General features: G+C 51.7%; 2 protein-coding genes across 2 annotated transcripts; one reads left to right on the top strand and one right to left on the bottom strand.

Moving 5' to 3' along the window:
* Nucleotides 1-7,233: 7,233 nt before the first annotated feature.
* Nucleotides 7,234-8,386, bottom strand: ALTATR162_LOCUS5018 (uncharacterized protein; the record flags this gene model as incomplete). The annotated part of the gene is made up of 2 exons (XM_043312634.1): nucleotides 7,234-7,845; nucleotides 7,895-8,386. The coding sequence occupies 2 exons, from the start codon at nucleotides 8,384-8,386 to the stop codon at nucleotides 7,234-7,236; spliced, it is 1,104 nt and encodes a 367-aa protein (XP_043168569.1).
* Nucleotides 8,387-8,925: 539 nt separating this feature from the next.
* ALTATR162_LOCUS5017 (uncharacterized protein) lies at nucleotides 8,926-11,712 on the top strand (the record flags this gene model as incomplete). Its single annotated transcript, XM_043312633.1, has 4 exons — nucleotides 8,926-9,321; nucleotides 9,380-10,381; nucleotides 10,430-11,453; nucleotides 11,513-11,712. The coding sequence occupies 4 exons, from the start codon at nucleotides 8,926-8,928 to the stop codon at nucleotides 11,710-11,712; spliced, it is 2,622 nt and encodes an 873-aa protein (XP_043168568.1).
* Between the last annotated feature and the right edge of the window lie 170 nt (nucleotides 11,713-11,882).

Below are 11,882 nucleotides of genomic sequence, written 5' to 3'. Positions count from 1 at the left end.
ACTTTAGAAAGGCAGATCGCGACGCTGTTGGACCAACAACACGCACTCTCTTTGCCGGGCGCCTCTCATCGCTGTCGCTTGTCGCGCTGCCAACCACTGTTGCTTCTTGAAAGCCCTTCCACATCGCTATAAAAGCGCGATGATTGTTTGTAAGCCACCCATCGCGGTAGTGAGGGCCGTCGCGCTGCGTGTTGTGATCATCAGGCACTTTCCATAGTGCCTCGAGATGGTGCTTATAGTGTGGGTGGAGCACTGTAGCAGCGTAGTAGATAGGCGCGTCGTCAAACTTTGAGTAGTACTGCGATAGTTTCTTGTGAGCTAAGTTAACGTTAAGCATAAGGTGGTCTTCTGGCGCTAACGGATCATTATAGTCAATATCCTTTAAGCGCTCTTTAAGCGCTTCGAGCTCGTTAAGTAACCACTCAAAGGTAATCAGAACTTCCCATATTGCGCCGTGGCGGCCGTGTTTACCGCGTCCCTCTAGCAGCTTAGAGGCCTCTGTGAAGGGCGCTAGAAGCTTTATATACTCCGTGATTGTTGCCCAGTCACCAGCGTTTAGGCCACCCTCGCGCAGAAAAAGCCTAGGTTCCTGGAACACGCTATCGCTACCTCCAGGTCGCCGTGAGCGGCGAGCAATAACCTCGTTGTGGCGGCCCTCAGAAAGCTTATGCTCGACGTAGTTATCAAGCGGGCCTTGGAGCTCAACAGCGCGTACAAAGGCAGCAAAGTAGGAGTTTCAGCGCGTCTTAACTGGCCTGATCAGCTCTCGGAGGACGACAGGCTTACCCAGCGACTCAGCTTCAACTCTTTGGAGTTTCTGTAACAGCTCGCGCGACTGGGGCGTACAGATGGATGCGATAATATCAAATAGTACACCAATAGGCCCATATTGACGCCACTCTTTCATGAAAGCCTCCTCGTCTTTAAGGCTGCCACCAGCGTTCTCGTATGCGTCGCGGTCTTTGCCCCATATGATAAGTTGAGCTCCAAGGTTGAGTATATGGCAGCAGCAGCGTAGACGCCGCTCAGAGGCGTCAAAGCCGTATATACCAGCCAGATGATGGACGGCAGTATCATTGTTGTATGCGTTGTCAAGCACAAAATAGCCCACTGATGCCTTGTCCACCCCAAAGTTTGTTAGCGTTGTTGCAACAACAGCGCCAATATTATTACCACTGTGCTGCCCATGAAGCTCTGGCAAGCCCAGAACAAAGTCCTGCACATCGCCCGCTGCGTCCATCAGATGTACGCAAATGCCCGTGAGTCCATGCTTGCCGCTGGTCGACGTCCAGTTATCGAAGGAGACATGAATAAGGGACCGCGCGCCGCTTAGGTAGCTTCGAACAGCAGGTATGTACGAGTGATACTCGGCAACAATCGCGTCGCGGAGAGACTGGTGGTTACGCCAAAGTACTGCCTCTGCCAACGGATTAGCAGCTCGAATTAACTGACGAAGGTAGGCGTTTCAATAACGCGGAGGCTTTGGTTATCGGCAGCTATCCAGTCCTTTAGCGCGTCTTGAAACTTGCGCTTTGTAAATGACGATGATATCTCATTCGCAACCTCCTGCGACACCTCAACACCACTATCGCGCATGAGGCTGACGATTGAGCCCTGGTTAGGATCGCGGCTTCGTCGGAGAGGTTCTTGGGCACCAACGCTGTGGCCGGGCACACCTTTAGCTAGGTGAGTAGCTGCTGCTGACGTTGATCCAGCGTCGTACTCGCCCCCAAGTTTCTTGTGTATGTGGCAATAGAAACAGAGCCAGTAGTTACGATGTTTGATACGATGATATACTGGCCAGCCGTACTTGTATATCCAACTTGGGGCACCTCTAGCGTGCTCTTTCTGTCGCCTCTCCAGGTACGGGACCCGTGACCAGTCTAAGCCGTCAAAAGAAGTATCATCAGCCTCATCTATGGCCTCGCTGATTGGCGCGTCAATCGATTGGTTAATGCGATCAAGCTCGGTGTTGTTGTCAACAGATGGCGTGACCGACGCGTTCGCAGGTGGATCTCCGTGTTTATCGCGCTCAACAAGTCGGCGGAGGCTCTGATTCGATTGCTGGGTCATATCAGCACCAAGAGAAACTGGTATAACCCGCAAGTAGGCGCGTCGATAGATAGTAGCGTTGGCGTAGAGTTAGGATTTAGAGCGTTGCGCGATTGAGCTGCAACACTAAGGTTTGGCGCTAGCCGCTTACAGAAACCATATCAACAGCCTCACTAACAGCCTCATCAACAGCCTAGAATAAGCCTCCGCAACACTATGTATCAGTCTCATATCAGTCAATCCAGTCAGTTTAAGAGTTCTGAACTGAACTGACTGATAAGACGAGAGCTCCAAACTGACACTGAACTGACTGCCAAGCAATCAGTCAGTCAGTCAGTCTCATCAGTTTGGATTGATTGTTAGCAACTCTGCTTCCAGCGCGACGGTATTTAAGAGTTGATTCAGGAAGGTTATATATTCTAGCAGCACGATAACTACTTTGAACGCTCTGAAAACTAATATCAGAAAGAGCAAGCTGTAGGTCTGCTTCAGTATAAGTAGATTGAGTGCTGCGTTGTTGAGACATTTCGCGTTTTCGTCTCGACCAGGCTTGCTAATCAATCAATTCAATTCAATTTCGGTCCTAGTTGAATTGAGTTGCTTATGTAATCGCGAAAAGACAAGTTGAGTTGAGTTGATGTCAAGCAATAGAGTCTTTATAGATACGAGATGCACCGCGATAGTGGAAGTAGAGGTATATTGCCTTGTAAGACTAGAGACGAACCGCTGTCGAGCCACAACAGCGGTAAGGTAGGCTAATATACTGCGATTGCTTGGCATACCGGCCCGAACGGGCCCGGAGTAACCTGGTGCCTGACAGTTGAATTGAAGCAACTCTATGTTGATTGACAACATATTGCCAAGATATATGGACAAGGGTATGCAATGCAAGCGAACCAATCACATTTCAGTGACTGGTCTTGGCGAAATGTGATTGACTACACGAGGTGCTCACCGAAAAGCTATCAGGAACTATACCTAATCTCTGCCAGTTTGCCAGACAGATAGACGCACCGATGACATCCGTCTTAAGCCTTCCCCGATTGGCTACTGTTAGAAGACCGCTAAGGCTAAAGATGCGCTCTGGTTCATCACTCATCGGTGGAATAGATAGTATGTCTAGCGCCATCTTCGCAAGCCGAGGCCAAACGCGTCGTTTCTCTAACTAGTATGCCATAGGGGTGTTGCAAGCCTGGTCCTCAGGTGTAACACCTTGTGATATGTATGATTCGTAGTCGTCAGGCTGATCCGTGGCTGGGGAATATGGGCCCATGACAGAATTGATGAAATCGTCCAGATCCGATTTTAAGATCATATCGCGTTGCTGGGGCTCGCAGAGTTCGAGTTCATCCGGTAGTGGCTGGTTCCTATAGTCAACAGTCCAAAGCTCTCTGACTGCTTTCTTAGCGTCCTGAATCCAGTCCTTATGATCAGCCCATTGCTTCTCAAAGTACTTCCACTTCCACTTCGGGTTCAAGACTACTGCAGCGACGTAGATAGGTGACTTCTCAGTAAGCAGATAGTATTTATCAAGCTTAGCCCAGGCTTGGGTAATGCCGCGTCGGAAATGAGGATCCGGATGGGACTAATACTCTTCCTTGAAGCTTTCGAACCTATGGAGTAGCCACTCCATCGTAGGTAGTACATGCCAGATACCGGTATCTGAACTGCGGCTGGGTCTACCTTGCAGCTTTAAGGTGGCCTTTTCGAGAGGCTTCAGAATATCCAAGTAGATCGCAATAACAGGCCAGTCGTCGGCAGTTAGATAGTCTTCGGCTATCGATGGCTTCTGCGCAGAGCGGTGCGAGTTCCATTTGTAGACTTCTGGTGCTATTATTTCGTCAATCACGTTTTGAAGCTCGACTGCGCGCTGCATCTCGGCAAGGTTTGAATTCCACCGGGTGTCGTTTGCAGGAATCAGGTTGTATACAGGCTTCGTGGCTGCATCAGGATCGCCCGTAGTAATATAACTGGCCCGCTGGCGGTTTTGAAACTCTCTTTGTCTCTCTGCAGAGGACCGGATCCAAACAACTACATTGTGAAGCTTCCCGATAGGCCCTAGCGCCCGCCACTGCTTCTGCTGTTCGATGATTTCAACCATGGACTCCTGATTCTCCTCCTCAAAGCCATCAGGATTCTCGCCGAAGAGAAGCGCCCGAGCTACCAAATTAATAACATGGCCCATACAACGGATGCGTCGCCAGCCATGTTGATAGCCAAAAGCTTCTTCCAGATCTTTTACGCACGTATCATTTTCAGAAGCATTGTCCGCAACGAAATATCCGAGCTGTTGAGGTGGGATCTTAAATCGGTCAAGAATCGATTGGATAGTAGCAGAGATTTTCACGCCTGCGTGTCCGATCTGCTCTGGAAGCGAGAGAAGGACGGTTTTGTACTCGAACTCTCGACAAAGGAAATGTGCGACAACACCTACTAAGGGATTAGCTTGGAAGAAGCAGTTAATGTGCTACTTACCGGCTAGGCATCGCATCTGCCTGCTTGTCCAGATATCAAACGACAGATGTATCCGCGTGGTAGCGTTCTGAAGCAGATCAACGACGACGGGTAGATGCCGCTCGTACTCGTCAACGATCATGCTCCGCATCGTCGTGTGGTGAGGAATATGGGGCCGGCTCTGGGGCAGTGATCGGAATGGTCTGGTCTGGTCTGGTCTGAGGGTACAGACCAGACCAGACCAGGTGCTTACATAAGGACCGGTCCGACCAGACCGGTCCGACCAACAAGACCGCCAAGAATGAGGCTGAAGAAAAGAAGGAAGCCGAGGAAATGTATTTTGCTACTAACTATCAATCCAGTCGTCTTCGTTCTCACTATCCTCGATATCGCTGTTTCCCTCAGCCTGGGGCTTTCCATACCAGGCCCGGAGACACTCACATGCCTCTATGATATCTGCCTTCAGCCTACCACGGCGATCAACTATCGTAAGCTTTGCGCTACTGAAAAGACGTTCGCATTCATCCGACACAGGCGAGATTGCAAACATGTCTAGAGCGAAGCGAGCGAGATCTCGTTGGGAGTCGTAGCGAGATAGCCAGTTGTTACGGTCCCCAGCCAAAACGCCGCAACCACGCCACACAAGCACAGCCAGGACCGCAATTCTTCAAAACCGCTAACTGTAAGCGTACAGTCACGTGACCGTTTACGACGCCAAGGACGACTATCGCGACTATCGGTAGGAGCCAACGCGACTATCGTACAAGTATATAGACACTGGACAATGCACCCTTATGGTCATTGTGCTCAACTTCGTATTCAATCTAAGGATTAGTACTTGCTTCTCAACCACTGTGTTATTACATCGATCTTCCAATCGTGCTAACACACCCCGTACTATTACATCGATCTTCACATTATCCTGTGCTGAGTGTTCTAACCGAATTAGTCCAAGATCTAGTCACGTGGACCTATTTATAGCTGGAGTGGTCCGACCATCTAGACCGGTCCGACCATGGTCTCAAAAATCGCCAGACCAAACCAAGTCTTGGCGGTCTAGACCAGACCAAGACCAAGTCAGACCAGACCATTCCGATCACTGCTCTGGGGACGGAGATATTCGCATAGCTTGCGGAAATACTCGCTCTCAAGCTTATGAAAGGGAATAGCGTCAGACACTACCCAAGAAAGAAGAAGCCTCTTGAAGCGTTCAGGGTCGAATCTACTGTTCATCCAATTCATTACCTGCTGGTCTTTTGGGTCGTCCGTATTTAGCTGTAATTGCTCGAACACTGTACGGCTGCGTTTCCTAGAGAGAGGCCCATTTTTTGATATCCAGTGGACATTGAGAAGATGTTTCTTGATATTGTCGACTCCGGCAATGATGTACTTAGTCGTGCGATAGGGCTTTTTCGAATGGCACTCGCGACAGAGCCAGTAGCGCTCCGAGCTCAGCCCTTGTTGAACATAGTAACCGTATTTCCAAAACCAAGCGCGCAACTTGTCGCTGGTTGGTGGACGTATATAGCCCGGTAGTCGCGCCCAGACGATATCTTGGTAGTGGTCATCATCTGCAAGAGAATGGGTGGACGCAGACGGCTCGAACCGGGCTTCTGTAGAGGTGGGTGGCCCGGACTGCACAGTACGGAAGTGGGTGTCGATAGAGGAGGCGTCGACGATATCTAAATCCATGACAATGTATGAGATGCTTGATAGATGTGTGTCGCACGGTTGGGTGCGGTGTTGCAAGTACGGGAAATCATGAAGAGTGTGTAAGTTATTGTATTGTTCTTGCATCATAGCTCAGCTTATATTCAGGCCCTCGCACGGCATGCTTAGTAACAGAGTTTAGGTTCACGAAAGCGCTTGGCATGCGACAATGTGCTAGCAGATGCGCCGGTTGACGCGTCGCGTCGTGTCGCGTCCAAACGAAAGCCAAGACGTCCTCGGTTAGCGACGCAGCCAATAGCATGCGGCGCACTAGTCATCTCAACTTATTATCAATCAACTGGGGGTAAAGTTGAGTTGAATTGCGATTGCTTATGTCAGCAGCAGTAGGCCAGTTGAATTGACATTGAAACAACATGTTGAAACAATGTTGCCAAGAGATTGATTGATTAGCAAGCCTGGCGCTAGCTGCGTCCAGAATAGAGTCTACGCATGCGGCGGATGCCCCATTGAACATTCAGAGCTGCCATGCGGCTGCAAACTTGGGAGGATTACGTTGGCACTAGATTGGCGGACTTCTCCAGCGGTCCAATAGTGCAGTATACCTGATGGCCGCTTCTTTTCCGCGAGCAAGCGATCAAATTGCTACGAAAGAAGGTGACATATCCGACAACAAACTTTGTCTGGCAGAAGCATTCATCCGTGATTTGCCTGCTAAGAGACCTACACCTTCCAAGGCCTTGTGGCCGTAAAACCTGGTTAGCACAATGAAATAGGCGAATGTCGGAGAGTGGAAATTGGGCTGAAGCGAAAGGCAGAGCGCGGAATTCGTGTTAAGTCGGAATAGTAGTAGACTTATATGTGGTCGCTTAAATGTAGTTAACCTCCCTCCCTACGCGGCGAACAACCCGGTGGGCCGAAACCAGCCAATGAGCCAATGCGTAAGGTCGGGATATCTGTTAACCTTGCGCTCTTATTGGCTGGTTTCGGCCCACCGGGTTGTTCGCCGCGTAGGGAGGGAGGTTAGGTATGTAAGTCGAATCATCGTTGACGTAATTGCTAGACTCCGCTATCCTCAACCGACTGTTCTGCTTTGGCCTCTATTTTGATCTCCGGGCCTTCGATCTTCTTCACCTTCCGCCCCTCCCACCAAGACATGATACCCGCGAACATCGCAACGCCGCATCCAAGAGCAATGAAGGTACCGGTTGCCCAAGTCGGCCGATTTAATCGATTGTAATGCCACATGAAGAAACAAAGCACCGCCTGCAACAGCGTGTTCAACACCATCATGTCCACCGTGAACGCCAACTTCCACATACTTGTAGGCGGCGCCCTCATTCCAGTGAACGTCGCAGGCTGTAGCTCTTCCTCTCCGCGCCAGCCCTCGTTATCCGTAAACCAAGCCGGTGGGCGGAACCAGGCTTTGTTCTGATTGAAGAGGCGGCGCATGGCATTTGCATCGTGAGCGTGCACGGCGCGCAACACCCAGTAGAAGTCGCGAAAGTGCCAGGGTGCTAGGCCGAAGCCCGTGACGCAGAAAAGCGCGTTGAGAATCTGGCTATCAATCTCCAGCCAGATCTTCCGCGCGCTGTTGTCGTCGTCGCAGCTGGGGTGGCACATGGCCGGCGCGGCATTGAGGAGCAGGAAGAAAAGCATTGCGCCCCATGCCTTGTATTATTAGTGCGCATCGTTGTCAATGAAGCGAGCGCATACGTACAACAATGTTGAGGCCATAAATGGTAATCAGGAAGCCCGATGGTGTGAGGAAGAAGACCCAGAACGCCTTGAGACCATGCTTGATGGTAGAACCCCATGGTTCCTTGTGGGCGGATGCGTGTTTCTCCTTCAGAGTCGGACGCCGATGGAATCCGTGGCCATGATGCTTTCGAGAATGCTTCTCGGCCTTATTGTGTACCTCTCCCGGTAAATCAGCGTCTGTTGCTGGGCGACTGAGGATCCTCGTCTGCGACTTGACCAAGGTGAGTTCGCCGTCGTCATCTGGTACCGCGATACGAGTTGCATGGCCATGTGCATCAAACGTGATGTTCGAGCCGCCAGATTCCGGCTCTCTCAATTCAGTCAAATTTGGTGCTTGAGCCATGGCTGTTGCTGTGGCTTGCCACATGCCCAACTGCGGCGTCGTGTGCAGTAACGACAACGACATTCCACGTGCTCGCCCCACGATACCCTTCTCTTGGTTGTCGGCCATGGCTGAATGTGTGTGCGCGACTGGTGTCGCGTGCAGTACAGGTACTTGTATTCGAGTCGAAAGTAACTACGCGTGGAATCCGTATCGCTTCACATATTGCCCGAGCTCCGAGCGGTCCCGCGTTGCTGAGCTAGAGGTCGTGAAGCCTTCTTATGCGACCCTTCGACAAAGTTTGATAGGCATGCCAATGCGGACAATCCTTGCGCCGCAATGCGATGTAGTGAGATTTGGGTCCAGACTATTGTGAAGGCCCGGCCGAGCACATTTTGTTCGTGCGAAAGTTTGCGGGGGACGGTTGATCCCCTCGGTGGACGTGGCAACGCGTTGTGTTTGGCTCGGTTCGCCGTAGAGGGTCCGCGACCTGCAGATTGCGAACCGAAGAGGTAAGAGGTATAACCATGCGCTAGAGTCGATTCAGAAAGACTGCTTACTCGAACAAACATTGAGCAGAATTCATTTCCGTCATTTATCTGGTCATCTCTGAACTTCTATATCCTGACGAGGGCCCAATGTAGCAAGCACTTGCAACCGGTATCGCAATGCCTCTCGATTTCAGCAGAAAGCATAAACGAGGCGAATACCGTGACGGTAAGGCGCAAGGTACCGGACGAGTAAACACGTTTGGTCAGGTCGCTATTCAATTCCACAAGAACACGACCGACGTCAGGTACTGGTTCGATACAGTCCAGAAGGACGCCGCCGTATGTCGACCGGCGCGATGTGCGAAACCGCGAAGGGGAAGCACAGCGCTTGTGGATGAATTCATCAGCGACAAGACGAGCAACATTGGCGCGCCACAATTGAACATTGCGATACATATTTGCGGCTCGCGAGGTGATGTGCAGCCCTTCATTCCGATTGCAAAGCTGCTTCAGGCCCCTCCACATTGCCATCGAGTGCGCATTTGTACACATCCAGCCTTCAAGGACTTTGTGGTGAGTGGCTGTTGCGTTTGGATTTACGCTGCATGCAACGCACTGACACCGTTTGTAGGAAAGCAATGGCGTGGAGTTCTTCTCCATCGGTGGCGATCCGGAAGCCCTAATGGCGTACATGGTGAAGAACCCAGGCCTTCTGCCCAATATGCAGTCGATCAAAGCTGGAGATATTGGCAAGCGACGAAAAGAGATGGCCGAGATGATGGATGGGACCTGGAGAAGCTGTGTTGAGGCCGGCGATGGCATGGGCGAGAAGGTTCCAGCGTTGAATGTAGACGCGCCCGAAGACCTCTTCATTGCGGACGCTATTATTGCGAACCCTCCTTCGATGGGGCACATCCATTGCGCAGAGAAGCTTGGCATTCCACTGCACATGGTCTTCACGATGCCATGGTCACCAACAAAAGCCTTTCATCATCCTCTAGCGGCCATGGAATACGGTGAGGTCGAGATGTCTGTCGCCAACTACTTCAGCTTCAGCATCATGGAGCTGCTAACTTGGCAAGGCCTCGGGGACGTCATCAACAAGTTCAGAACGCAGACCTTGCATCTAGACGCGATTAGTCCTTTGTGGGGCCATCACTTGCTTACAAGGCTTCGTGTTCCCTACAGCTATCTGTGGTCTCAAGCTTTGATACCGCGGCCACCGGACTGGGGTTCACACATCAACATCACCGGTTTCTCGTTCCTTGAAGCTGGTTCAGGCTACACGCCACCCGAGGACCTGGTCGAATACCTCGGTAAAGGTCCGCCTCCAGTGTATATCGGCTTTGGTAGCATAGTGGTGGATGACCCGGTGGCTCTCACTAAGCTCATCTTTGACGCCGTGAAGCTAGCGAAAGTTAGGGCAATTGTGTCCAAGGGATGGGGCGGTGTGGGCGTAGGAGACGTGCCTGATGACGTCTACCTCATTGGTAACTGTCCTCATGACTGGCTCTTCCAACGAGTATTGTGTGTCGTGCATCATGGAGGTGCTGGCACAACGGCTGCTGGGATTGCCTTGGGAAGGCCCACCGTGGTTGTGCCCTTCTTCGGCGATCAACCCTTCTGGGGACAGGTAAGTTTGTATTGATGCATAATCGAACCGTGTTAACCTCTGTAACAGATGATCGCCAAAGCTGGCGCCGGCCCGATGCCTATTCCGTTCAAGCAGATGACTGCGGAGAGCCTTGCCAAAAGCATAACGTTTGCGCTCCAGGAATCTGTCAAAGTCGCTGTACAGAAGATGGCTGAGAGTATTGCGGAAGAAGACGGTGCTGGAGATACGATGCGAGACTTTGAGCAGAGACTGGATATCGATGGAATGCGATGTCATATCTGTCCGGAGCGACTGGCGATATGGCGTGACAAACAGACTGGGGCGCATTTGAGTGGCTTTGCAGCGTCTGCGCTCGCTGAACAGAGACTGTTGGACTTGAGGCATCTACGGCTACTGCAACACCGGCATTACTATACCCACGAAGGAGCCGAAGGGCCACTCACAGGTGTTGTGGCTGCTTTCGGAGGACTCATAGCTTCCCTTGGCACAGATACGGCCGAGTTCTCGCAGCGTTTGAAGAAGAGACCACGCGATACGGACAACGAATTCTCGCGAGGAACGCTGAAGAGCGATGAGCCAGATGAGGTCAGTGTGGAGAAGGGCATCACCTCAAAACACTTCCATCACCTGGCGTACAGGATGGCGGCGAAGTCTTGCGATGAAGACTACACTCACAACTTTGAGAAGCCGCAAAGTCACCCCGGGATAACAGCACTGCGTGAAAAAGTCGCCGCAAGGAAAGCCAAGGGTGGCCGTGGGTACCAGATCACTAGCGCGACCGCCCATTACGTTGGTGATCTTGCAGCTACGGGGGCCAAAGCTCCGGTCGCTCTCTTTTACAATGTCGCGAATGGCTTTCGGAACTTGCCCTCATACGCCATACATAATGACCCGGCCAGGCGGAGAGATGAGATCACCGGTTTTGGCAGTGGGTGTAAGCTCGCAGGAAAGGAGCTTGTGCTCGGCTTCGGTGATGCACTGCTAGGCATCGTGAGGCATCCATACCTTGGTGCGAAACAAGAAGGTGCGCTCGGTTTTGGCAAGGGGATTGGGAGAGGTCTCGGTGGGTTGTATTGCCATTCGATGGCTGGTGAGTCAAAGCCCCAAACGCTTAGGATGCCGCGGAACCTGCTTATCTGACCCTATTAGCTATCTTTGGTCTGCCAGGCTACTTCTTGAAAGGTGTCGAGAAGGGGCTCTTGGCTCGGCACCTCACTACTCTTCAAGCTGAGATTTTCTTCATACAGCTACGCCGATCGGCTGTCAGCTATCGGGGTGCAACCGACGCTGAGAAGGCAGAAGTTGTTGCGAAGTGGGCGGAGTTAAGGTTTAGCATGTCAAAGTACTAGTATGGAATATGCGGGATGCAGTTCGCCTGACGTGCAAGGCACCCCGTATCGTGAGCAAAGGATGCGGAACATTGTGATAGCGCAGGAACAGCCGGTGGCTAACTGTGCCGCAACGCCCCGGAGGATTTCGCCCTGTCAGCACCAACAGCGCGACCACCAACATGGCTAAG

The sequence above is a fragment of the Alternaria atra genome (genome assembly GCF_907166805.1).
Source record: "Alternaria atra isolate CS162 genome assembly, contig: 24, whole genome shotgun sequence".
Lineage (NCBI taxonomy): Eukaryota > Fungi > Ascomycota > Dothideomycetes > Pleosporales > Pleosporaceae > Alternaria > Alternaria atra.
Note: the sequence above shows the minus strand (reverse complement) of the source record. Positions and strands in the feature narration are given on the sequence as shown.